At 42.6% G+C, this 24,799-nt stretch overlaps 1 protein-coding gene across 2 annotated transcripts in view; it reads right to left on the reverse strand.

The window, feature by feature from the left end:
* The window catches only part of LOC124148791 (ras-related and estrogen-regulated growth inhibitor-like), a 46,760-nt gene that overhangs the window by 14,435 nt on the left and 7,526 nt on the right, over positions 1-24,799 (reverse strand). Inside the window, exon 2 of one of the 2 annotated variants that reach the window (XM_048386388.1) lies at positions 8,679-8,813. In XM_048386388.1, the coding sequence (XP_048242345.1) occupies positions 8,679-8,733 (55 nt within the window). In that variant the 5' untranslated portion in view covers positions 8,734-8,813. Of the gene's footprint in view, positions 1-8,678; positions 8,874-24,799 lie in introns of those variants that run through there. The other variant, XM_046520084.2, reaches the window with a different exon arrangement.

Genomic DNA, 24,799 nt, shown 5'->3' on the forward strand with positions numbered 1-24,799 from the left:
AGACGCCGGACCTTCGATAGAAGCCGGATCCACGGCTTTGAGGGCGTCGAATGGAGGAAATACGTTATGGCATTTCCATATATGACCAACATGTGTGTTCTCAACTCAGCAGCACGGGACTATATTGCTCTAGTGGCACGTGCTATATTACTAGAGATACTATGTTGACAATTATATATTTTTACACATATGCTAGTGTTTATATATTACTCAAAGAAAAACGGTTTTAACGAAGGAGTTCAAGCTTAAACAGTTTGCTGTGTATTGTGACTTTATCTTTGGAGGACACCCATGTTCACAGCCAGTCCAGTAAAAGCAAAATGATTTGAAGCGGAACAAATATATCAAATCTTTTTGGGTGAACATCTTACGAATGTCAGCTAATAGATAACAAATATACGACAGAGGTCAATGCGAAAATATATCGTTTGTCTCCATGGCGTAATCTCCAAGCAACATCTTACCAATGCTCGTGGGTTTCACCAAAATGATAAACGTCAAAGAAACGGGTTTGATACTACACATGGGCACAATTTGTGAATCTGTCTTTGTGTTTCCACGCTGTGATTTTGCAGTACAATCCACAGTAAAACTCGATACCTCATTCACTGTCTTCCGTGAAGATCCGGGTCAGAATAGGTCTTCAGCAACCCATGCTTGCCGTAAAAGACGACTATGCTTGTCGTAAGAGGTGACTAATGGGATCGGGTGGTCAGGCTCGCTGTCTTAGTTGATGCATGTCATCGTATCCCAATAGCGTAGATCGATGCTCATGATGTCAATCACTGGATTATTTACAGACCGCCGTCATATAGCTGGAATATTGTTGAGTGCGGCGTTAAACAACAAGCAAACAGACATTAATTCACTCACTCACTCACACAATCAGCAACATCGTGTATCGCACCCACACATGAATTAACAACGCTCCTTAAAGGAGTACTCGACTCGAGCAAATTGGCAGTCCAAGCAAATTTTAATTGAAGTCGTTCAAACACCACTTCGTCTCTTAACTTGAATCAAATGGTATGATGGTCATCATTGTAACGGTTAATGATTATCTAATTACACGGAGACAATGTTTCATACCGGAGCAAGCTACATAGAATAGGTGAAAAGGAACAAATGGTCCCCTTGCATAAAATTTAAATTAAGTGAGTGCATGAGTAAGGTGGATTTTACGACGCTTTTAACAATATTCCAGCTTTATCACGGCGGCGAACACAAGAAATGGGCTCCGCACATTGTACCCATGTAGTGAATTGAACCCTGGCCTTTGGCGTGACGAGCGAACGATTTAACCACTAGGCTACCCTCCCCTCCCCACCATCTTCAATTTGGCAAATGCTTTCTGAATACCTCCACGGGGAGGAAGGGGGGTATTTTGAAAAACATAAATCTGTTCACGAAAATGCTAGAAAAACATAGTTTGTCATCAGATCGTTCCAAAAACAATAAAAATCCGGATCTCAGCAGATAACAAGGTTTCTTGGTAGCTATCTTCAACAGTTGGTATTTACCCTCTACGGTCGTCTCAAGCACTTGCTGGCTGCAGAAATATATATCGTCGTTGATTAACATGTCCACTTACACTCGTTTAATGAGCATGTAATTACCGTGCAGGGATAAGCGAGCTCATGGGCCATACATTGGATGTTCTATTTCCGCTGACACCCGTAAGCTCCATCAGGGACTCGACAATGTTTGGAATGTGTATTAGTTCTCGCTACAGTGGGAACTACCAATCCGTAGCTGTCTCCGAGTACATCGCTCGGATTCCCGCACTATCAGTGGTCCCAGACTACAGCCGTGGAATTATTATGGAAGTGATTTGCCTGAGATGTGGTCCAATTAGACCTGTTAACAGCGGAGTAAACAGAGTCGGACGTATAGTATTCCCGGCGGGGTAGCCAACCCAGGAATGAGTTATTAACAAGTGAGGGCTTAGGAAGTTAGATGTGACGCAGGTCGGAGATGTTAACCTCATTGGTGGACTAGGTATCACCGGAATGGTGCAGACTGACCGAGCATCATAATCAGGACGAATCGTGGAATCAGCAGATCCTGGCAGCTAAGGGACGCAACTTTATATAGCGAGTCGTGAGGCACCTTGCGCAGGTGGTGAGATCTCAAACATGGGAAATTATTCTTTAAGTACCTTTTCTGATTTTCACCTAAATGCAATATGGGCCTTCCAAACAGTAAATGCTGTGCATGTGTGACTGGTGCAGAGAGTATAATTCAACTCGAACGACATGCATAGTTACTAAGAAACAATTCTATCCCGTAATTCACATGCAAGTTCCAACTGTAAATGAATCTGGCATATATCCTAATACCCAAAACGCACTGATATGCGAATCAACTTATATGCATGGATATCCTCTCAGTCTGTTATTCCATGATACGCAAGCTGATTACTTATACCATGAAGGGGCGGTGGGGTAGCCTAGTGGTAAAAGCGTTCGCTCGTCACGCCGAAGGTCCAGGGTTCCGTTCCCTACATGGCTACAATGAGTGAAGCCCATCGTAGGTGTCTCCCGCCGTGTTATTGCTGCAATTTTGCTAAAAGTGGCGTAAAACCAAACTCACTCACTTACACCATGTACATACAAATATAACTCTAGGCAAGGTCGAGCGGTTGTTGTTGGTGATAAAATAAGATAATGCCCACGTGTAACTAGAGTGTGATATGATGTATAATCATTACACTGCTGGTCTGACATACATGTACAGCAAATTTGAGTTACCTGTCAAAAATGGATTTTGAATGAGTGGATCCAACTTGCTTGGACTGCCAATTTGCGCGAGCCCAGCAAAAATAACTTAAATAATTATACACAGACTAAGCATGGCACACTATTACTTACTAAATAAACATAAACATATTCCAATTGAAGATCTAATGGAACATAGTTATTATTTATTCTTGCGTTTCCCGCCATGATGTTGCTGGAATATTGCTAAAAGCGGCGTAAAATCATGCTCACTCACTTATTATATCATTTATGTCTTACTGATTTACCCAAGCCCTGTGAAGCTTAACTGTTTTCAATTTTAAAATAACTTGAATATCGTTCCTAAACACCGACTGGTCTAACCTATACTGAATCAACTATTCCCTGTCTCTAATGGCATCCATCCTCTTTGAAATGACATTACCCAATTTCACGTCCATCATTAAGCCGTACCTCGGGACGCCCATTGATTTGGCTTAGACATTCAACTTTGAAATTCGACCAACCTTCAATCTCTTTGCTCTTAAATGATGCATTTATATCAGTGAACGCATAGAGCGGTTTCCTGTCTGATAATTTAACGAAGTTGCTATAATGAACATGTTATAATCTAGTTATTCTGTCAGAAACGCCATTCGGCCTGGTCGGAGTGTCTCTGTGAGGCGCGTTATGACGTATATATACCGTGCTAAAGAGCATGGCAGGGGATAACGTGACTAGCGTAAATATCAACCATGTGCGGCAAAGTTACAGCAAATAAATTCATCGTAATTAACAAATCAGTGGTATATATTATATATGGTGGTAGTATGTTGTTTCGATAAAGAATTTGCATTTTTTGGTTTTGAAACATGAAGAATTTAAGCAATATCCCAATAGCTGTTTTAGTTCAGGATACCGTTGTACAAAGCGTTCTTAGCGCTAAGGTGATCGTAACTCCCATACCTTAACATAGACTTACGACAGTCGTAGCGCAATGGTTGTTTTGTACAACGGCACCCAGATCAATACTATTGTTTTGGCCCTTGATCTTGGTAGTGCTAATTATGAGTTTAGATAGAAGGTGTGTTTTTTATTAATGATTTCGAACGATTTCTATTTTAGGAAAGGGCTCAAAGATCTTTAGCTTTTGACATACAAAATTAGTTAATTAATATTGGTTTTTAGACGCATATTCCCTCTATAGCATATGGTGTGCTGTAAATACTCGACCCTGGGACAGGCAGACCGGTGGTTGATAGCATGAGCACCGTGTCGTGGTAAGATGAGCCACAATAAGCCATGTCGCATGTTGTAGTCCATCTTCCCGAGGCAAGGGAGTCAAGTGACTATAAAAGTCCAGTTTTCATCTTCTTTTCAGCCGAACTAAGCTGGAATTATGGAGTTATATTTTGGCTGGACAAACGAGTCTATGCATAGTCCAATCGAAATCGCGTAACGAAATTGACATCCGGTTCGTAAACTGTCGTGCAGATTACGGTCGACTGCAGGATTTGGGAATCGAACTCGGATTGCCCGTGTGACAAGTGACTGGATAACCCTAATGGCCTATGTTTACACGACGGTTCCGAAGAGAAATTTTAAAAAATAAATAAACCTTCTGATCATATTATGTTGTGGTTCTACAGCAAGATTGATGTCATGAAGTTGTATATCAGAATGTATATAAGTCAACAGACGGTGTGATGTACCCTGCGTGCGACCCTATGTACCCCCGAGCCGTCAGGCTCACATAGACTCACACAAGGTACATCACACCATATGCCCCGAGGGATCGGCTGACCGCGTACGCTGTAGGTGTTGTACTTTTATATATTTCCTTGATTTTCATACAGAGTACGACTACTTTAATTGGCATAACTTCAAAAGTTATTGACACCATTCTAGGGCAGAACGCGGTGTAAATGTGAGTGGGGTTGGTTATACCCCGCTTTGAACCGTATTTTGGTAGTTTCAATGTGTGACCACTTAATGTGAGATGTGGACATATTGGGTACATGTAATACAACACGTTTTGCGGAGGTTGCTGTTTCCAATTTTTCAGCTATATGAAAATATGTAAATAATCAAGTGTGGACCAGGCAATCCAGTGACTGACATCATGAGCATCGATCCACGCAATTAGGATACGATAACATGCATCAACAAAGTCAGCGATCCTAACTACCCGATCCTGTTGGTCGCCTCTTACGGCAAGCATGGCTAGCTGAAGACCTATTCTAACACGGATCTTCACGGGTCTTCGGGAAGTTCAATGAGTCATCTGGGCCTTCGATCAAAGACGACCAGCTTCGAAATGATGAGTGAGTGAGTGAGTGGGATTTTACGCGACCCGTTTGTACACCCGATTGTTCGGCAAAAACGAGGCTACCTAGACTTGAACAAGTCTCTAAGGCAATACTTATTAGTTTAAATCAATTTCCAGATTATATCAATAATAAGAACAAGTTGTCCCATTGATGACTTGCGCCTTTAATGTCTGCTTAACTAACCTTTCCTATCATGAAGATTAAATTTAGATTCATGGACTTATCTTTAGGGGCGGTCGGGTAGCCTAGTGGTTAAGGCATTCGCTCGTCACGCCGAAGACCCGGGTTCGAATCCCGACATGGGTACAATGTGTGAAGCCCATTTCTGGTGTCCCCCGCCGTGATATTGCTGGAATATTGCTAAAAGCGTCGTAAAACCAAACTCACTTACTCACTCACTTATCTTTAAGTACAGCCTTGGAGCATGCAGAGATGAGAAGTCTTTTCTACCACTGTTGAATCTGAGCATGGACAAGCTTGGAGAACATGGAACCATTTCTATTCTTCAACCCCCATAAGTGTGGTAAAATAGCGAAAATTCATTGTGTTGTGAAATAGATATAGAGTATAGGAAAACCTTACCAGGCGTAACTTGTGTTAGCGATAGAAACACTTTTAGTCCACTAGTCCTTATAATGACAACATATAGCAAAACTCCTAAAAAGGGCAAATTTCTACTCATCCTTAGGATACCTTAACTATTGAAAAAGACTATAGGACTAGTGCCTATTTCTGAACACTGAATTAAAGAAAAGACTTCGGTCAAGAGTAACAGATGAACGCTAGAGTGTTGCGCCCTGTCTTGTAGTCTGTAAGGTATTACGTTTTATTGGTGTATATTTTGAGCAAATTCATTGTATTTGTCTATATTCATTTCAGATATTAATTGGATGGTGTATTATCTATTATTGGTGATTTATTCAATGTTACTATTTTGGGAAAATAGGGTGTACTATCTATTATTGGCGATTTATTCAATGGAACTATTTTGGGAAAATAGGATGTACTATCTTTTATTGGCGATTTATTCAATGGAACTATTTTGGGGAAATAGCATCTTTCAACATGCACTGTGCAAACTAAGTACTGTGCATGTTTCACAGAATTCTCTGGCGATTATTGCTATTGCGCTAGTTCTATATATCAGGCGAGTTGCATCTGCAGGTGTACGTGCGCGCAATTAAGGTAATTAGTAGAAATTACGCCTTTTAAGATTACATCATGATCTGATAGGTGTTACCTGTGAAATTAGTTAAAACCCATTATGAATTATCTATTTCACATACCCGAGATATCAATTTCCCCATTAATGGAGAATATTTTTTTACAGATAATAGTTTAGTTCAAAATGTTTGTTACAAGATATCACACTGGTGACTGTGGAATACACTCACACCAGAAGCCTTATCTGACTAATAGAACGATAACACCTAATGTACCACTTGTTAGTTAATCCTTATTCAACATTGCGAGAACATATCACAACATAATCTATGTGTCATTGTGTATTGTTTGTTTGTTGTTTAACGCCGCACTCAGAAATATTCCAGCTATATGACGGCGGTCTGGAAATAATCTAGTCTGGACCAGACAATCCAGTGATTGAAAACATGAGCATCGATCAACGCCATTGGGATACGATGACATGCATCAACCAAGTCAGCGATCCTAACCACCCGATCCCGTTAGTCGCCTTTCACGACAAGCATGGGTTGCTGAAGACCTATTCAACCCGGATCTTCACGGGTCGCCCCGTGTTTAACAGGCAAGACCCATGGCGTTCCTAAGCCGCGTCCAGCGTTAAGAATAACTACGAAAACATCCACAGCCGCATTGCATATAGCTATAGCAGTTGGAGACATTTACTAGCTCCGACATACGTGGAAAGACTAATATATATTCTCCGAAATAAAGTGATCTATAACGTGACATAAATATTATTTCTGCAAAACGTGAGGTGTGTGGCTGTTTGTACTAGTCCGAATCTGATCCCGATTTATTGTGCTCGCCCACTGAGAAACCATGCCGCAGTTAAACATGAATACCCCACCCAGACACAGTATACTGACTCCAAGCCGACCATTCCTTGTTATAGTGCCTTAATGCCGAGCGCCAGACAGGGTAACAACAAGTACCATCTCTCAACGTCTTTTGGTATGACGCGGCCGGGAATCGAACGCCGAACCTTCCGCTCTCCGGGCGGACGCTCTACCACTAGACCACGGAGGTGGTCATTTCTGCAAAAGGACCCTTGGGAACTAACGAACCATCAAATCTCTACGTTTCAGGTTAGAGCTGCAAAAGGGATGAGAGTGCACGGATGATATGTGTGAAAGTTTTATTATATATATATATATATGCTTTGTGGTCTTAAGATAGACTAAACATGAACAAGTGCTTGCTTTATTTGGTTTCGTGGAAGCTGATCAAGTTAGTTCATATTCCACCCTGGTTGTCAGTGGTTTGTTGTTTGTTGGTTTGTTGTTTAACGCAGCACTCAGCAATATTCCAGCTATATGACGGCGGTCTGTAAATAATCGAGTCCGGACCAGACAATCCAGTGATTGATATCATGAGCATCGATCTACGCAATTGGGATCGATGACATGCATAAACCAAGTCAGCGAGCTTGACCACCCGATCCCGTTAGTCGCCTCTTACGACAAACATAGTCGCCTTTTACGACAAGCATGGGTTGCTGAAAAGCTATTCTGCCCCGGATCTTTACGGTCGGTTGTCAGTAGTACTCAAGATACAATGTACGTGTGAATCAAGTTAATTTAACGCAATAGCTGAACAAACGTGCCCACCAATTTGTTTTTACCCAGAAGGTAAATAAAATGTTCTTGAACATTGAGCTGGAGAACAGTACAGTGGCTTCCTACATACCACAAGTCCTTTGAAACATTTAGCGAGCTATCATTAAGTTTAATTGCAGAACAAAGCTTAGGACAAGCGGAAGGATTTAACGGTATGTCTGTAACCGCCTACTGTCTGGTTAACCACGGGAACGGGAAGTAGGAGTGGAGACGCGGCCTATCCTTTGGGTTGTATACCCTACCTACAAACAGTTGTCTTTATGTAGAGTAGAGCAGCAGGCCAATAATGTCTTTACTTACACCCGAAACGCCCCATTCATGTGAATATAAGGCCGGGCTCGCTACATTCTTTTAATGTTAGATTATGTTAGTATACTTCCGTGAAGTGAGTGAGTGAGTGAGTGAGTGAGGTTTTACGCCGCTTTTAGCAATATTCCAGCAATATCACGGCGGGGGACACCAGAAATGGGCTTCACACATTGTACCCATGTCGGGAATCGAACCCGGGTCTTCGGCGTGACGAGCAAACGCTTTAACCACGAGGCTACCCGACCGCCCCACTTTCGTTAAGACCTAAGTGTATACTAAAACCAAACGCATCATTCCTATGGTACTTGATAAAATATGATAAAATATGAAGAAATAATTTTGTATTCCATTTCTTTCAAGAAAATAGCACATTCACAACGACACGGAAAATTAAATATGAAAATCTTTTGAAACAAAAGATAAAGAAATCCTCCAAGGCGTATGAACCTGCATCGGATTACAACCTCGATGAGTTGCAAAAAGGACATAAAAAAATTACTCACCAGTTTTTCCAACTCCTTCTTTACCAAGAACAAGAATTTGAATTGGTCCCTTCATAGCGGTGCTTGTCACATTTGTCCAGTCTAGTCCAATATATATATCCAAGTCCCCGCTAATCGCTAATGTAGCTGTACTTCCTGGAAATGAGAGCAGATGAGTGAGCTTCCTTGTCTTCACGCCGAGCAGACGATAACTATCGGCTGCTCTTCTGACAGCTGCGCGTGGCGCGTGCTGTAACGAGATCTCGTTCTCGCGATGCCCGTACATCCCGCTGTCACAGGTCGTGCATTCCATAACATTTTGCATGGAACTATTGAGGAGGCTTGTTTTTAGCCTAGAAAATATTCTATAACAATACAGCTTATTTTTTTACCAGAAAAACATGACATATCGATTACCGTTTCGTTGATTTAGTGTACCAACTTGCACGGTGTGCGCTCGTGGAAAAGCATATGTCAGTGCACAACAAGCTCGGATTACAAAATATTATCATAATGAAAAATAACATTACCGCAAGAAGGCATTAACACTTTATCCTTCGTGAATTCCGTATACCATATAAAAGACGATGTTACAAAAAACAACAACCTTTTATTAATCAATAACGGTGTAAATTTATCAACTAGCTGCAACTTGGAAATCATATCGCATTGATTTGTGACCATGTTACAAATTAATTAAATATATCAATTAATACATTCCTAATGATAACGCTATCAATATGAAACACGTGCGTGCTTTTTGATTATGATAACGATCTGGCAAAAAGCCCTTTCTCAGATCGTGCATGATTGTTATGAAATATGATATGAAACATGCTTGAATCTAGCTCAGGGGACGTGTCATGAAAAACGGCGAAGTTGTTGATAGGATATAAAGGAACGTTCACTCATTCATTAACTCTAGGAGGGGTGGGCATTAAGTGCGCTAGTTTAACATCAGGGACGAAATGGTCATGGTTGTGGCAGTTCGTTTTGACTTCCAAGGAACGTTTTCTTTCAAAAGTAACTTTCATGAGAAGAGCATATGGAGCGTGCGGTTCTCTCCCACCCTCTGTAGCTGTCAGGGGGACATGCAGTATCCGAATTCTGTTTGGTCTTACTCTTTATCACCTGCTAATTTAAGTTGATGGATTTTCACACTTTGAAAATGTTACTGCCTTGTAGTACTCGTAGATTACTATTAATTGGATTTAGGTGGTCGTATATTTTGTCCTTGCCCAACTTACTGTGGCCTTGAGGATCCCGGAGATGGGTGGTACCCGTCCGATTCGGACACCTTGGATCATCATTGATTCGCGAACACCTGGTGCCATCGCTACTGTTTCAATGATTCGCGAACACTTGGAATCATCGCTAACGTTTCAATGATTCGCGAACACCTGGAATCATCGCTAACGTTTCAATTTAACGCGAACACCTGGATTCATCACTACTGTTTCAATTATTCGCGAACACCTGGTATATTCACTAACGTTTCAATGATTCGCGAACACCTGGAATCATCGCTAACGTTTCAATTTAACGCGAACACCTGGATTCATCACTACTGTTTCAATTATTCGCGAACACCTGGTATATTCACTAACGCTTCAATGATTCGCAAACACCTGGTATCATCACTAACGTTTCAATGATTCGCGAACACCTGGTATATTCACTAACGCTTCAATGATTCGCAAACACCTGGTATCATCACTAACCCTTCAATGATTCGCGAACACCTGCTGTCATCACTGACGTTTCAATGATTTGCGAACACCTGGAATCATCTCTACTGTTTCAATGATTCGCGAACACCTGCTGTCATCACTAACGTTTCAATAATTCGCGAACACCTGGCATCATCACTAACGTTTCAATGATTCGCGAACACCTGGTATTATCACTGACGTTTCAATGATTTGCGAACACCTGGAATCATCTCTACTGTTTCAATGATTCGCGAACACCTGCTGTCATCACTAACGTTTCAATAATTCGCGAACACCTGGCATCATCACTAACGTTTCAATGATTCGCGAACACCTGGCATCATCACTAACGTTTCAATGATTTGCGAACACCTGGAATCATCTCTACTGTTTCAATTATTCGCGAACACCTGGTATATTCACTAACGCTTCAATGAATCGCGAACACCTTGTGTCATCACTAACGTTTCAATGATTCGAGAACACCTGGTATCATGGCTAACGTTTCAATGATTCGCGAACACCTGGAATCATGGCTAACGTTTCAATGATTCGCGAACACCTGGTATCATGGCTAACGTTTCAATGATTCGCGAACACCTGGTATCATGGCTAACGTTTCAATGATTCGCAAACACCTGGTATCATCACTAACCCTTCAATGATTCGCGAACACCTGCTGTCATCACTAACGTTTCAATAATTCGCAAACACCTGGTATCATCACTAACGTTTCAATGATTCGCGAACACCTGGTATCATCACTAACGTTTCAATGATTCGCGAAAACCTGGTATTATAACAAACGTTTCAATGATTTGCGAACACCTGGTATCATCACAAACGTTTCAATGATTCGCGAACACCTGGTATCATCACTAACGTTTCAATGATTCAGGAGAGTAGGTACTGAGATGTATATATACTCACTAACATAAGACAAGCGGCAGCGGCTGTGTGTTTGTAATTGACCTTCACCTCGAGCCATGGTGTCCATGCATCTATATAGAACCCGTGAAGATCCGGGTTTGAATAGGTCTTCAGCAACCCATGCTTGCCATCAGAGGCGACTGTGCTTGTCGTAAGAGTCGACTAACGGGATTGGGTGGTCAGGCTCGCTGACTTGGTTGATGCATGTCATCGTATCCCAATTGCGTGAATAGATGCCCATGATATCAATCACTGGATTGTCTGGTCCAGACACGATTATTTACAGACCGCCGTCAAATAGCTGGAACATTGCTGAGTGCGGCGTTAAACAACAAACAAACAAACAAAACGTCTCGTCGCGGCTCCCGGCGTTCCAGTAAATGCCCGGACAGAAGTACATGACAGGGTCACGTGATGGTCGTGAAGAAAATATACACATTTCTGTTGAAGGTCATTTAATAATTATGTTCAGTTATTGGTAGTATATGAATTAATAATTAATGATTAATGTGGTTTCATAAGAAAAAAACTAATGCGGCATGTCGTCGCCATTGGGAAAGTTAGTAGGATATACAGAAGCTGTTTGGGAGGGTCGACGCAAGAAACTTATATTCAAGGAAGGTTAACTGTTTCGTACAAAATAAAACAACAAAAAGACAAAAAATCCGAGGCCAGTTCTCATCGTTGGGTGATTCTTTGTTAGACTAACATTTAGTCTCTTTTATGAAAATATTTTAAGGTTTAGTGATATTTTCATTCAGGATACAACAGGAAAGATCCCAGATATTCTTTTCATCATCAAAAGTTAAAGAAATCTCGATGCGACAGTATTGTAGACTTGCTTGGGAGTTTGGGTATTTTGGTTTCAGGGTATAGTAGTCTGTCATACAGACCCTGAAATATATATATATCCAATACAGCCCATGCAAGTCTAAAATAGTTGGCAAGTCTAGATTTCTACAGTTTGGGCTCCATATATATCTGAAATGAACATTTTGTTACAGAAAAATGTAGTTGTTAAAGTATACTGTGGCATCGAGATTTCACCCACCCACCCACCCACCCACACACACACACACACACACGCACAAAACAAAAAAATAAAAATAATGTGCAATAATAATGGACGCGACGTTAAACGCCATTTCTCCTCAACTTTTACGGGAAGGATGGGTTGCTGAAGACGTATTCTACCCCGGATCTTCACGAGTCTATTTATTACAGAAAAAAAGTTATCGCCTATAATATGTATATTATTAAAATACTTTAACAAGTATACTTTACTGTAAAGTATAATCATTACAGAGACTAGATGCCAGTCTAGTTCAAGGGGCACGCTTCGTTGTGTGAGAACATGGTATCAGGTATCACAAGCTCCCATCGCGGCCGTGACCAACTGAGTCATCCGGGTCATCCCGTTCACGTAAACAGATTGGTTCAGCCGATGATGCCGACAAAGGTATGACGATATAGATACTTATCTCTGATGACGTGATGTTATCACTCCCTGGAGCGGCCCAGCAGGCAATGTCTGTGCATGGTACATCGCACGTGCAGTACTGGACGCCCAGAAGGTATTACATAACTCCCACACATCTGCACGCGGGATAACGAACACGCGTACTGGTACAAAGAGACAAGCAAAGCACATCCGCCATGGGGGAACTCATTCGTGGAGAATCATGGGGAGAGTCTTAGAGGGGGGCATCTGAATCAGACGAACCGTCGCTCAGCTAAATTAATTACTTCTTAATTGCTTTCGGAATTACACGCGGAAGGCCTGGGTTCGATTCATATGGGTACAATCTATGAACAGTCGTAGTATGACAGGAAGATTGCTAAATCAGGTCATTCCTTCAGCAATAACCAGTTGGGAGTTTTTTTCTTGTTCTTATACACTGTTCTTGTTGACTTTCTGAGTTTAGTCAAACAGGATACAGCTTTTTTAAAGAGAGGGAGGGTGTGCGTGCGTCAGTGCGCGGGTTTGTCCGATTGGGCGGGGATCACAGTTTCACAGTTGAAAGTGTGTGTACTTCAAATAAACAAAATGTTAGATAAATGTAAATAATTCATTCGGGAAGCGATTTACGTTTGTAAGACAAACATTACTGAAATAATTGTTATTTTTGTTGAAACCAACTCTATCGGTAACATGGGTTTTGTGTATACTAACACGATTAGGATGCTTCGAAAAGGGGCACTCCTGCATCATTTACACCGTCCTCCGGACCGTCCTATGTATATTTGAGACAAGGAATATCACAACACGCATCATATGATGGCAAAATGATAAAAGTTGGACTGATGGACAAGCTAAACGTTGGATAGTTTTTTTGTTTTTCAAAGACCGCTGAAGTCCTTTGAAAAATGTGCATAAAGCTCGTTTATTCAGTACAGTAAATTAACGTCGGGTACTAGATTTACTTTAATTACGGTATGACAAACCTAGAAACATAATCGGGGCGCACCGGGATTCGAACCCGCAATCATAGGTTTCTGGCGTGCTAAAGGGACGCAACTCTGCACAGCGACTCGCGACGCCTTAGACGACTTGGCTACCCGTGCCCTCGCTTGACCATAGAAGCAAAAACCATATCAACCTGTTCATTGGTGCCGAAAAAGGGCCGTATTCCAAAGATGACGTCACTTCCGGCGTAGCGGCGGACATGTTTGTGCCAGGTGTATAATTTTGTATGTTTGTTTAATTTAATGCCACACACAGCAATAGTCAATCTCTGTAAATAATCGAGTCTGGGCCAGACAATCCAGTGATTAACATCATCAGCATCGATCAACCATGTCAGCGAGCCTGACCACGCATCCCGTTAGTCGCCTCTTACAAGAGGGGCGGTCGGGTAGCCTAGTGGTTAAAGCGTTCGCTCGTCACGCCGAAGACCCGGGTTCGATTCCCGACATGGGTACAATGTGTGAAGCCCATTTCTGGTGTCCCCCGCCGTGATATTGCTGGAATATTGCTAAAAGCGGCGTAAAACCATACTCACTCACTCACTCACTTACGACAAGAATGGGTTCGTCACGGGTATTCCCGGGATCTTCACGGGTCGCCAGATGTATAAAAGAGATGTTTCTAACCATGAGTGTATTAATCCGCCAACGGTTTAATTATAATTTTGAAATAATAACAATGTTTAAAGAAAATTATCAGAAAAGTGAATGAGTAAAATAAAAAGGTTCGATTTTAAGAATGTACTAGGTTCAGGCACATTAACAGTCCGGGTAATTAAGTTGGATTCAAGTCGTTCAAATACCACTTTGTCTTCTGACTCAACTCTTATTATGTATTATATTAATCTGACAGGTAATTGTTACTTTTATTATACAGAAACAATGACCCAATGTCACGCAAGTGATTACAACATCTAAACTTAGACTGGGCAGTAGACGGTGGAGCGTAATCGACCTATGACCTTTAGGCCAAGGACGGCTGATAAAGGTAAAATATACTGATGGAAATAAATGAGGGAACACTTTTAGACACAGTAATATGATATGCTATCATGGGTTCCCGGTCGTGACTATCAAACGCGTTGGAAACAATGCGCACAAATACATCTCAATATTTGATTCTGGCATGTTGAAAATGTCTTCGCGCTGTTTCGAATGTACTGACAGTAAAGCTTATTTCCCTATACTTTCATTGTCCCCTTATTCGTTTCCTTCAGTATATTAACAGTTGAAGCTTCAAGTCTAAATTTCAACAAGAGAACCAGGCTTACCTGCCAAGGGCCGCGTTCAGGTGGTATATGTTACTGGAGGAGAACAGGTACCTTATATACTCAGAAGTGTAAACTGACGTATTTCAAGAATCAACGCAATGTGCCCCTTGAACCCGACTTTGAAACACGATAACAAAAGTCCTGGATCGAGAAAGAAAACACATGCATTGTGGTTTCATCGGTATGTCAAACACGGAAACAATACCCTTCTTACTACATGTCTGTTAGCGAGTCTGGAACTGTAGCGCATGATGTCTGCATCTGGTCGTTTAAACTCATTAACGTCATCGCACGTGGTGCACGTGCAAGGACGTTAGCATGTGTTGGAGTGTATGGTCGCGATGTTTACGCTTGTAAACCAACGTGACTGACGTTCCGTGCTCCTGTTCAAGAGGCGAAATTCCTTTGTTGTGGTAGTAAAACTAGGACGTTCAATGCAGGTATTTGTGGTGCGGTGTTTTCAAATGAATTGTGTAGGGCTGTTGCCATGTTTCTTTCACACACAAACACGTGTTATTGTAGAAGGAGACGGACTCATTGATGACGTGTCATGCGTTGATTGGATGAGACGGGTTATTAATGTCTGCAATACACGTCGCTGGCTTTACCGTACTCGTGGAGGAGAGTCTGGGAATGTTTATTACAAGGTGCGCGTTTGACATTTTGGTAATTAAAGTTCTTGGAGATGCACAACACGAAGGATGTCGACACCATACCTCCATAACACCTTCAAATATCCGCTCAGAACGACAAAGAATGCTTGACATGCTGCTATGCATAAATTAGATGGTTTCCTCGCTGGGTTTGCAATTTACGTTGAAGGTTATGATTGTGCAAAGCACCTTTTAGCAACACCTATAAGAGGTGTCGATCCCGGACAGGCGATGAACTTTACGAATGCATTAACTTTGGGGTCAACAATCCGACACAGCGTTAAAAATGAGTGTTTCATTCAGACGGTGGGTGAGCATCGTTGGTCATGTCAGTTATGCGGGTTCGATCCCTCGTGTGGATATAAATATGTCACACCATGAATGTCAAAACAGCTGTCTGACCGAGAATGGCCTGTGAGGAGTCCAATACACTTCTACTACCATGCTTTCCATACACTTCTACTATCATGCTTTCCATACACTTCTACTATCATGCTTTCCATACACTTGTACTACCATGCTTTCCATACACTTCTACTACCATGCTTTCCATACACTTCTACTACCATGCTTTCCATACACTTCTACTACCATGCTTTCCCTACACTTTTACTACCATGCTTTCCATACACTTCTACTACCATGCTTTCCCTACACTTGTACTACCATGCTTTCCATACACGTGTACTATCATGCTTTCCATACACTTCTACTACCATCCTCTCCTTACACTTCTACTACCATGCTTTCCATACACTTCTACTACCATGCTTTCCATACACTTGTACTACCATGCTTTCCATACACTTGTACTACCATGCTTTCCATACACTTCTACTACCATGCTTTCCATACACTTCTACTACCATGCTTTCCATACACTTCTACCACCATGCTTTCCATACACTTCTACTACCATGCTTTCCATACACTTCTACCACCATGCTTTCCATACACTTCTACTACCATGCTTTCCATACACTTCTACTACCATGCTTTCCATACACTTGTACTACCATGCTTTCCATACACTTCTACTACCATGCTGTTCATACACTTCTACTACCATGCTTTCCATACACTTCTACTACCATGCTTTCCATACACTTGTACTACCATGCTTTCCATACACTTCTACTACCATGCTGTTCATACACTTCTACTACCATGCTTTCCATACACTTGTACTACCATGCTTTCCATACACTTCTACTACCATGCTGTTCATACACTTGTACTACCACGCTTTCCATACACTTCTACTACCATGCTTTCCATACACTTCTACTACCATGCTTTCCATACACTTCTACTACCATGCTTTCCATACACTTGTACTACCATGCTTTCCATACACTTCTACTACCATGCTTTCCATACACTTCTACTACCATGCTTTCCTTACACTTCTACTACCATGCTTTCCATACACTTCTACTGCCATGCTTTCCATACACTTCTACTATCATGCTTTCAATACACTTGTACTACCATGCTTTCAATACACTTCTACTACCATGCTTTCCATACACTTCTACTACCATGTTTTCCATACACTTCTACTATCATGCTTTCCATACACTTCTACTACCACGCTTTCCATACACTTGTACTACCATGCTGTTCATACACTTGTACTACCATGCTTTCCATACACTTGTACTACCATGCTTTCCATACACTTCTACTACCATGCTTTCCATACACTTCTACTACCATGCTTTCAATACACTTCTACTACCATGCTTTCCATACACTTCTACTACCATGCTTTCCTTACTCTTGTACTACCATGCTTTCCATACACTTCTACTACCATGCTTTCCATACACTTCTATTACCATGTTTTCCATACACTTGTACTACCATGCTTTCCATACACTTCTACTACCATGCTTTCCATACACTTCTACTACCATGCTTTCCATACACTTCTACTACCATGCTTTTCCATACACTTCTACTACCATGCTTTCCATACACTTCTACTACCATGCTTTCCATACACTTCTACTACCATGCTTTCCATACACTTATACTACCATGCTTTCCATACACTTCTACTACCATCCTCTCCTTACACTTCTACTACCATGCTTTCCATACACTTCTACTACCATGCTTTCCATACACTTCTACTACCATGCTTTCAATACACTTCTACTACCATGCTTTCCATACACTTCTATTACCATGTTTTCCATACACTTGTACTACCATGCTTTCCATACACTTCCACTACCATGCTTTTCATGCTCTTCTGTGCTTTCCCTACACTAGAAATGTACTATCAAGAAAACACACAGAGAGCTGGTTTGCACATTAAAGAGACGCTTGGCAAGGGGCCGACGACAGTCGCATCACCTTTGACTCAAGTCATGCATAGACCTCTATCATTGCCTCCTCACTTAAACTTTATGGTTACCATCAAACAATTTGCCTACCCTAATATATTTGAGAAAGTGTTTGTTCCAGAAAATACTTGAAATATTTTTTAAGAAATCAGGTCTTACAAAAAAAGCTACTATCGCTCTGTACGGTCGGTCCCAAAGTCTTGGATAACGATATTCGTTGGTTTTGAGAAAGTTACAATCTCATTAATTTCAGACCTATTCTTGACACGATAGGAGTAAACGATCTTATATTATTCTGTGACTGTTTATTTGTGCCCTTGGATTGGAAATATGTGCAGTAGATCATGTAACAATCATGTGAACAAACTGTGCACCGACAAGGATAACTTACTTACTTGCGACTGGGATTTCGTCTGAACAGCCGCAACAGCTCCGTAGTCTTAACGCTGGTGAAGACAACTGTTTCCTGAGGCCTGTGGCGTGGTCAGTGATCGCTTGTCTGGATGGTGATCACAGGCCTAGCTGAGTTCAAGTGGCTATATATCAATGTGATCGTCAGATATCGGACGTCTTCCTTATCAAGTCATAATGTTGAGTGCCTTGCACTCAAGCGTACCTTTAGGGTCTTGAATAAGTCATTAACAATATCATCGGAAACGTGAACTTTGTGTAAGGCAGTACACGCATAGGTAAAACCCGTTGTGATTATCTTGAACTGCACACACACACGAACGCACACACATAGTGAGTGAGTGAGTTTGGTTTTACGCCGCTTTTAGCAATATTCCAGCAATATCACGGCGGAGGACACCAGAAATGGGCTTCACACATTGTACCCATGTCGGGATTCGAACCCGGGTCTTCGGCGTGACGAGCGAACGCTTTAACCACAAGGCTACCCGACCGCCCCGCACACATATAGACACTCACAAACACAACGCATAGACACACAGACATGCACAGACACGCACGCACAAACACACACGGACCACAGAAGCACGCACACACTCACACAAACACACGCACGAACCCACCCATACATACAGTCACGTACACACAAACACACCACACAGACACTCACACAGACATAAACAGACAGGCAGGCACGCACGCACGAGCACAAATACACACGTACCACAGACACATTCACACAAAAATACGCATGCACACATTCACACAAACGCACGCACACACACATACAGACACGCGCGCGCACAGAAACACACACACACAGACATGCACAGACACACACGTACGCAAGTAAACACACACATACAGACACGCGCGCACACAAATACACACACACACAGCACTCACACAGACATGCAGAGACACGCACGCACGCAAGTACACACACACACACAGACATGCACAGACACGCACGCACGGAATAACACACACACACACAAACACACGCACCACAGAAACACTGATGCACGCACACACAAACAGACACGCACGCACACTGAGACGTAAGCTCATACACAAGTACGCAAGCGCGTAAGCACGCACACACACACGCGTAATCTGTGAGGAATGCCGACAAACGTTGTGACCACAGGTCATAATCGACATTACTGACCACGTCCATCCGGCAAGAGGGGTAACGGATTCGACGTCTCTGACACCGGCTACTTGTGTCCAGCTGTGTTGTGACGTCGTGACATGAGGTGGTAGAGACTGTATACTTGACGTGCAGTGTCACACACGTGTCAAAGTTTGTGAACCAATAAATTCTGATATGGGTGAGCATTATTACAGATTCATGAATGAGGTGATGAGTGAGTGAGTATGGTTTTACGCCGCTTTTAGCAATATTCTAATATCACTGAGGGGGACGCCAGAAATGGACTTCACACAGTGCCGGGTCTTCGGCGTGACGAGCGAACGCTTTGACCACTAGGCTACCCGACCGCCCTACGGCGGTGATGAGAATGCATACTACATAGTACAGGACTAGTATATGAATTGAAGATCCGGGGTAGAATAGGTCTTCAGCAACCCATGCTTGCTGTAAAAGGCGACTATACTTGTCGTAAGAGGTGACTAAAGGGATCGGGTGGTCAGGCTCACTGACCTGGTAGAAACATGGCATCGATCCCAATTGGGTGGATCGATGCTCATGATGTCAATCACTGGATTGTCTGGTTCAGACTCGATTATTTACAGACCGTCATATAGCTGGAATATTGCTGAGAGCGGCGTAAAACAACAAACCAACCAAACAACCAAGTATAGGAATTAAACGATTCGCTATGCGCTGTTTTGTAAATACGTTTAGATGAAATCCGAAATACCAGTGAGTGAAAGTTTAACGCTACAACCTTCAATATCACAGCCACCACACGGCGGCCTGTAAATTATCTGGGCCTGACAAACCAGTGACTGAAAGTATGAGCAACAAACCACGTCATCAGGGAATGATGACATGCAATCAACTAAGTCACAAAGTCTAAAAACTTGTCTTCCAAAGTCGCCTCTGTCAAACGCAGGGATATTGGGTGGTGAGGTGAGGTGGGGTGAAATAGGGTTTAACGTCGCGTCCAAGATTACTGCACTTATATAGCGACGTGCATGTACATGTGTGTGTTTGTGTGGCTGCTTGTACTAGTCCGGACTGATGCCGATTTATAGTGCTAGCTCACTGAGATACAATGCCGCAGTTTAACATGAATGCCCCACTCAGACACAGTATACTGTCTCCGAGCCGACCAGTCCTTGTTTTAGCCCCTTAATGCCGAGCGCCAGACAGGGTAACAACAAGTACTATCTTTTAACGTCTTTTGGTATGACGCGGCCGGGGATCGAACCCCGGACCTTCCACTCTCCGGGCGGACGCTCTACCCCTAGACCACGGAGGCGGTCGCAGGGATATTGGGGACCCGGAATCGCCAAGCAGTATTTTTAATAATGGAGTTGCGGGTAAAGCGTTCCCTCGTCACACCGAAGACCCGGGTTTAATTCCCCACATGGGTACAATGTGTGAAGCCCATTTCTGGTGTTCCCTGACGTGATATTGCTGGAATATTGCTAAAAGCGGCGTAAAACCATACTCACTCAGCCATTCGCCCACGCGCCGTGGTGTACGGCTATATTTATATAACGCGTCTACACTGACAGCAAGTACATCACTGTTGTTGTTTTGAATGAAAGAGTGACAATGTACTGACATCATGACGCAATCATTGGGGTTGTTTGTAGGGATGGGCGTTCAGGTATTTTTTTTCCCTCCAAGAGGAAATTCCAAATAATGAACCAGGAAGCTCACCTCAACCACATGTGCGTGCATTTTCAGTTGGTTAAAACAATTTATGCATCAGACGTGCAGGTGTTTTATGCACACGCTGAACTCGTTAGTCACGAATTTGCCCCAATGGTTTCACCACGACATCACGAGTCGCGTTCAAAGAAACGTCAAAGGTTGCAAAAGCACCACTTGAACCGGATCCACATCTCCAGTTTTACAATCCGGTTTGAGTGAACTGTTTTCGGAATGGTTTAACACCTGCAGATCCCAGAGCGTTCACGTGGGTGTTTGTTTACGCGCGAGTGATTTATGATCGGCCTGTAACTGACATGGGTGACCAGTCTGCCAGTGCCGATATCACGCTATCTCAAAGCCAAGACCTTTCAAAGATGAATTAGCAGTCAAAACAAAACCAGATTAGACTGGATGATAGCTACCTATTTGTAGCAGCACGCTGTATGGTCAGATGGAACCGGTCAGTTCTGCTCAATGCACGGATGGACGGATGACGGTATCTGTTATTAGTTGTAGGATGCTAGTGTTTGTTTACCATTTCCTTATGACTCTGATCGCAATACAAAGCTACAGGTAATAACATCACGGGTTAAGATACTGACGTACAAGTGTTTATTCTGTTATGCGTGTTAATAATCAATATAGTTGATGTGTGCCTGGAGTTATTTTAGTAATGGTGGGTTTAGTTTGTTTGTTAGTTGTTTAACGCCACGCTCAGCAATATTCCAGCTTTATTGCGGCGGTCTGTAAATAATCGAGTCTGGACCAGACAATCCAGTGATTGACATCATGAGCATCGATCTACGCAATTGGGATATCATGACATGAATCAATCACCCGATCCCGTTAGCCGCCTCTCACGACAAGCATAATAACCTTTTACAGCAAGCATTGGTTGCCTATTCTCTGCCGTTTTTTCGCCTAATTTTCAACAATGTCGCTTGAGTGGACGTCACCGACTTCAACGGCAAGCTGAGCGTGTTTGTGGTTAATTTCATACATACCATTTACCTCTTTACTAACAGTTAAAACTCGACACCTGAATAAACATTTCAGTCCCAATACAAAATATTACTCGGTCATTTCTAGGTTACAGAATGTTACAGATCTAGGCCCTGTATGTTTACATGGAACATGTTCAGGAATAACGGGAATCGACTGTATTTTTATACATGTCCATCCTACTGAGACTGAGTACGGGTGGCCCAGTCGTCCAAGGCGCCGCGATTCGCTGTGCAGAGCTCCGTGCCTTGGACACGCCAGAAACCTATGATTGTGGGTTCGAATCCCGGTTCGCCCCGATTATGTTTTTAGGTTTGTCAGCACCATACCCTTGCTCGTGGGTTTCACCGAAGTAAACGTCTACAGTGACTGTAGGCCCAGTGGAAAAACTGTAGGCCCAGTGGAAAAACTGTAGGCCCAGAGGAAAAACTGTAGGCCCAGTGGAAAAACTGTAGGCCCAGTGGAAAAAACTGTAGGCCCAGTGGAAAAACTGTAGGCCCAGTGGAAAAACTGTAGGCCCAGTGGAAAAAACTGTAGGCCCAGTGGAAAAACTGTAGGCCCAGTGGAAAAAACTGTAGGCCCAGTGGAAAAACTGTAGGCCCAAACATTTCAGCTGAACCAGGGAGGTATGCTCTTGCAAACACAACCTGTCAACCAGTCAACCAGAAGCTTTTACTGCTATCACACCGAGTTCTCAGAGAAAATAATAATAAAAGGAATTTTAAGTACGATTTATCATCACATAGTTCCCGATCATAGTGGCTTTCCGCTCTGTGATATGAAAAAATACCAGGAAATACCTCCGTTGTCGAAGCTTTCTATAAATAACACGTGCGAAGATTCGTTCCATAGTTGGTGTCGTTGGAAAGCTCTGAACATCAATACTATTACAGTAATCTCGCCAGGAGTATTTTCGTATTTAGATTTCAGATTAAAACGAAAGTGTTTGGCTAATTCGTGTTATGGTGAACGCTTAACGCAGGAAATCATGCCTGTGACAAAGATTTCTCATGCATATATTTTGACACTAAATATCGTGTGCGAAAAATCGAGGCGGCAAATGCCGAGGTGTGTCATTTGACTTACATTACACGATTGCACGAAACATGGAAATAATATCTTAGATGTAAGTTAATTAGTTTGACCATTTGTGGGTGAGTGAGTGAGTTGGGTTTAACGCCGCTTTTAACAGTATTCCAGCTTTAAGTGGGAGGAAAGCCCGAAGTGATGCAGGTCTCAGACGTTTACCACTTCGGTGAAACCCTCGCCCACGGGTATGGTATGGTGCTGACAAACCTAGAAACATAATCGGGGCGAACCGGGATTCGAACCCACAATAAACGGTTTCTGGCGTGTCCAAGGGACGCAACTCTGCACAGTGAATCGCAGGGCCTCAAGTGACTGGGCCACCCGTGCCCCCTGACCACTATTGGAAATATTTTTGTTGATTTTATTTATGACTTTATTTAATTTATTTACGATTGCTTGAATCGTCTTTAAATTGCTCTTTTCATGTTTGATATGAGCCCGTTGTCGAAGCATTTGTCCCAGAGTTTCTTTTGCAATAACATTGCGGGAATTAGTTCATAATTTTAAATCTATTGATAAAATATGATAAATTGAAATAAAATACGTATTTTCTCACTTTGTGAAAAAGTGATAGATTTAATAAATAAAAGATAAGACAGGTAGGTTGTAGAAACTATATATTATTTTGTCGGGGCTACGATGTGGCCGATACACCGGCCTCCGGTGCTGAAAGAGTTAACAGCGGAGTTCTGTGAAGCTGGACCCCGTTTCACCAAGCAATCTCCATGTTATGATTCATTTACCATGTTTACAGCTTAAAATAAACAGCAGGCAGAATGGGCCCGCTGAAATTTAAAACTCCCAGCCCGAGAACAAATCTGTCGGCCTCGCGCCTACGTGCCGATGTCTGTTTCGAGCACTGCAATCCAGTGATTGATATTATGAGCAACGATCCACGCCATCGAGAAACGTTGACACGTCATCAAGACATCGAGCCTTACCACCCGATCTACCAAGTCGCCTCTTGCCACCAGCATAATGGCGGGGACCTTTGGGGAATCCCGCGAGCACGGGTGTGGTGATGTCATATCAATACTAACAAATAACAAGGTCAATTCTTGGGTTTCTGTGTTTTCCAGGTGAACAAATGTGACTTGCCTTTGCATGTGTATGTGACGGGTGCCACCTGTGGGGCAGGATATGCTCACCGTCTCTGTGTGTGGCTGCTTGTACTAGCTTGGACAAATGCCGATTTTATAGTGTTAGGCCACTGACATACCATGCTGCAGTTTAACATGTATACCCCACTCACAGAAAACTGACTCCGAGCCGACACCTTGTTTTAGCCCCGTTTTAGCACCTTGTTTTAGACAATAACTGGTTGCTCGAGATGAGAAAGGGATGAGTACTGTCTGCTAGAGCTGAGAAGGGGATGAGTGCTGGCTGCTAGAGCTGAGAAGGGG

The sequence above is a fragment of the Haliotis rufescens genome, unplaced genomic scaffold (assembly GCF_023055435.1).
Source record: "Haliotis rufescens isolate VD_foot unplaced genomic scaffold, xgHalRufe1.0.p SCAF_6, whole genome shotgun sequence".
NCBI lineage: Eukaryota > Metazoa > Mollusca > Gastropoda > Lepetellida > Haliotidae > Haliotis > Haliotis rufescens.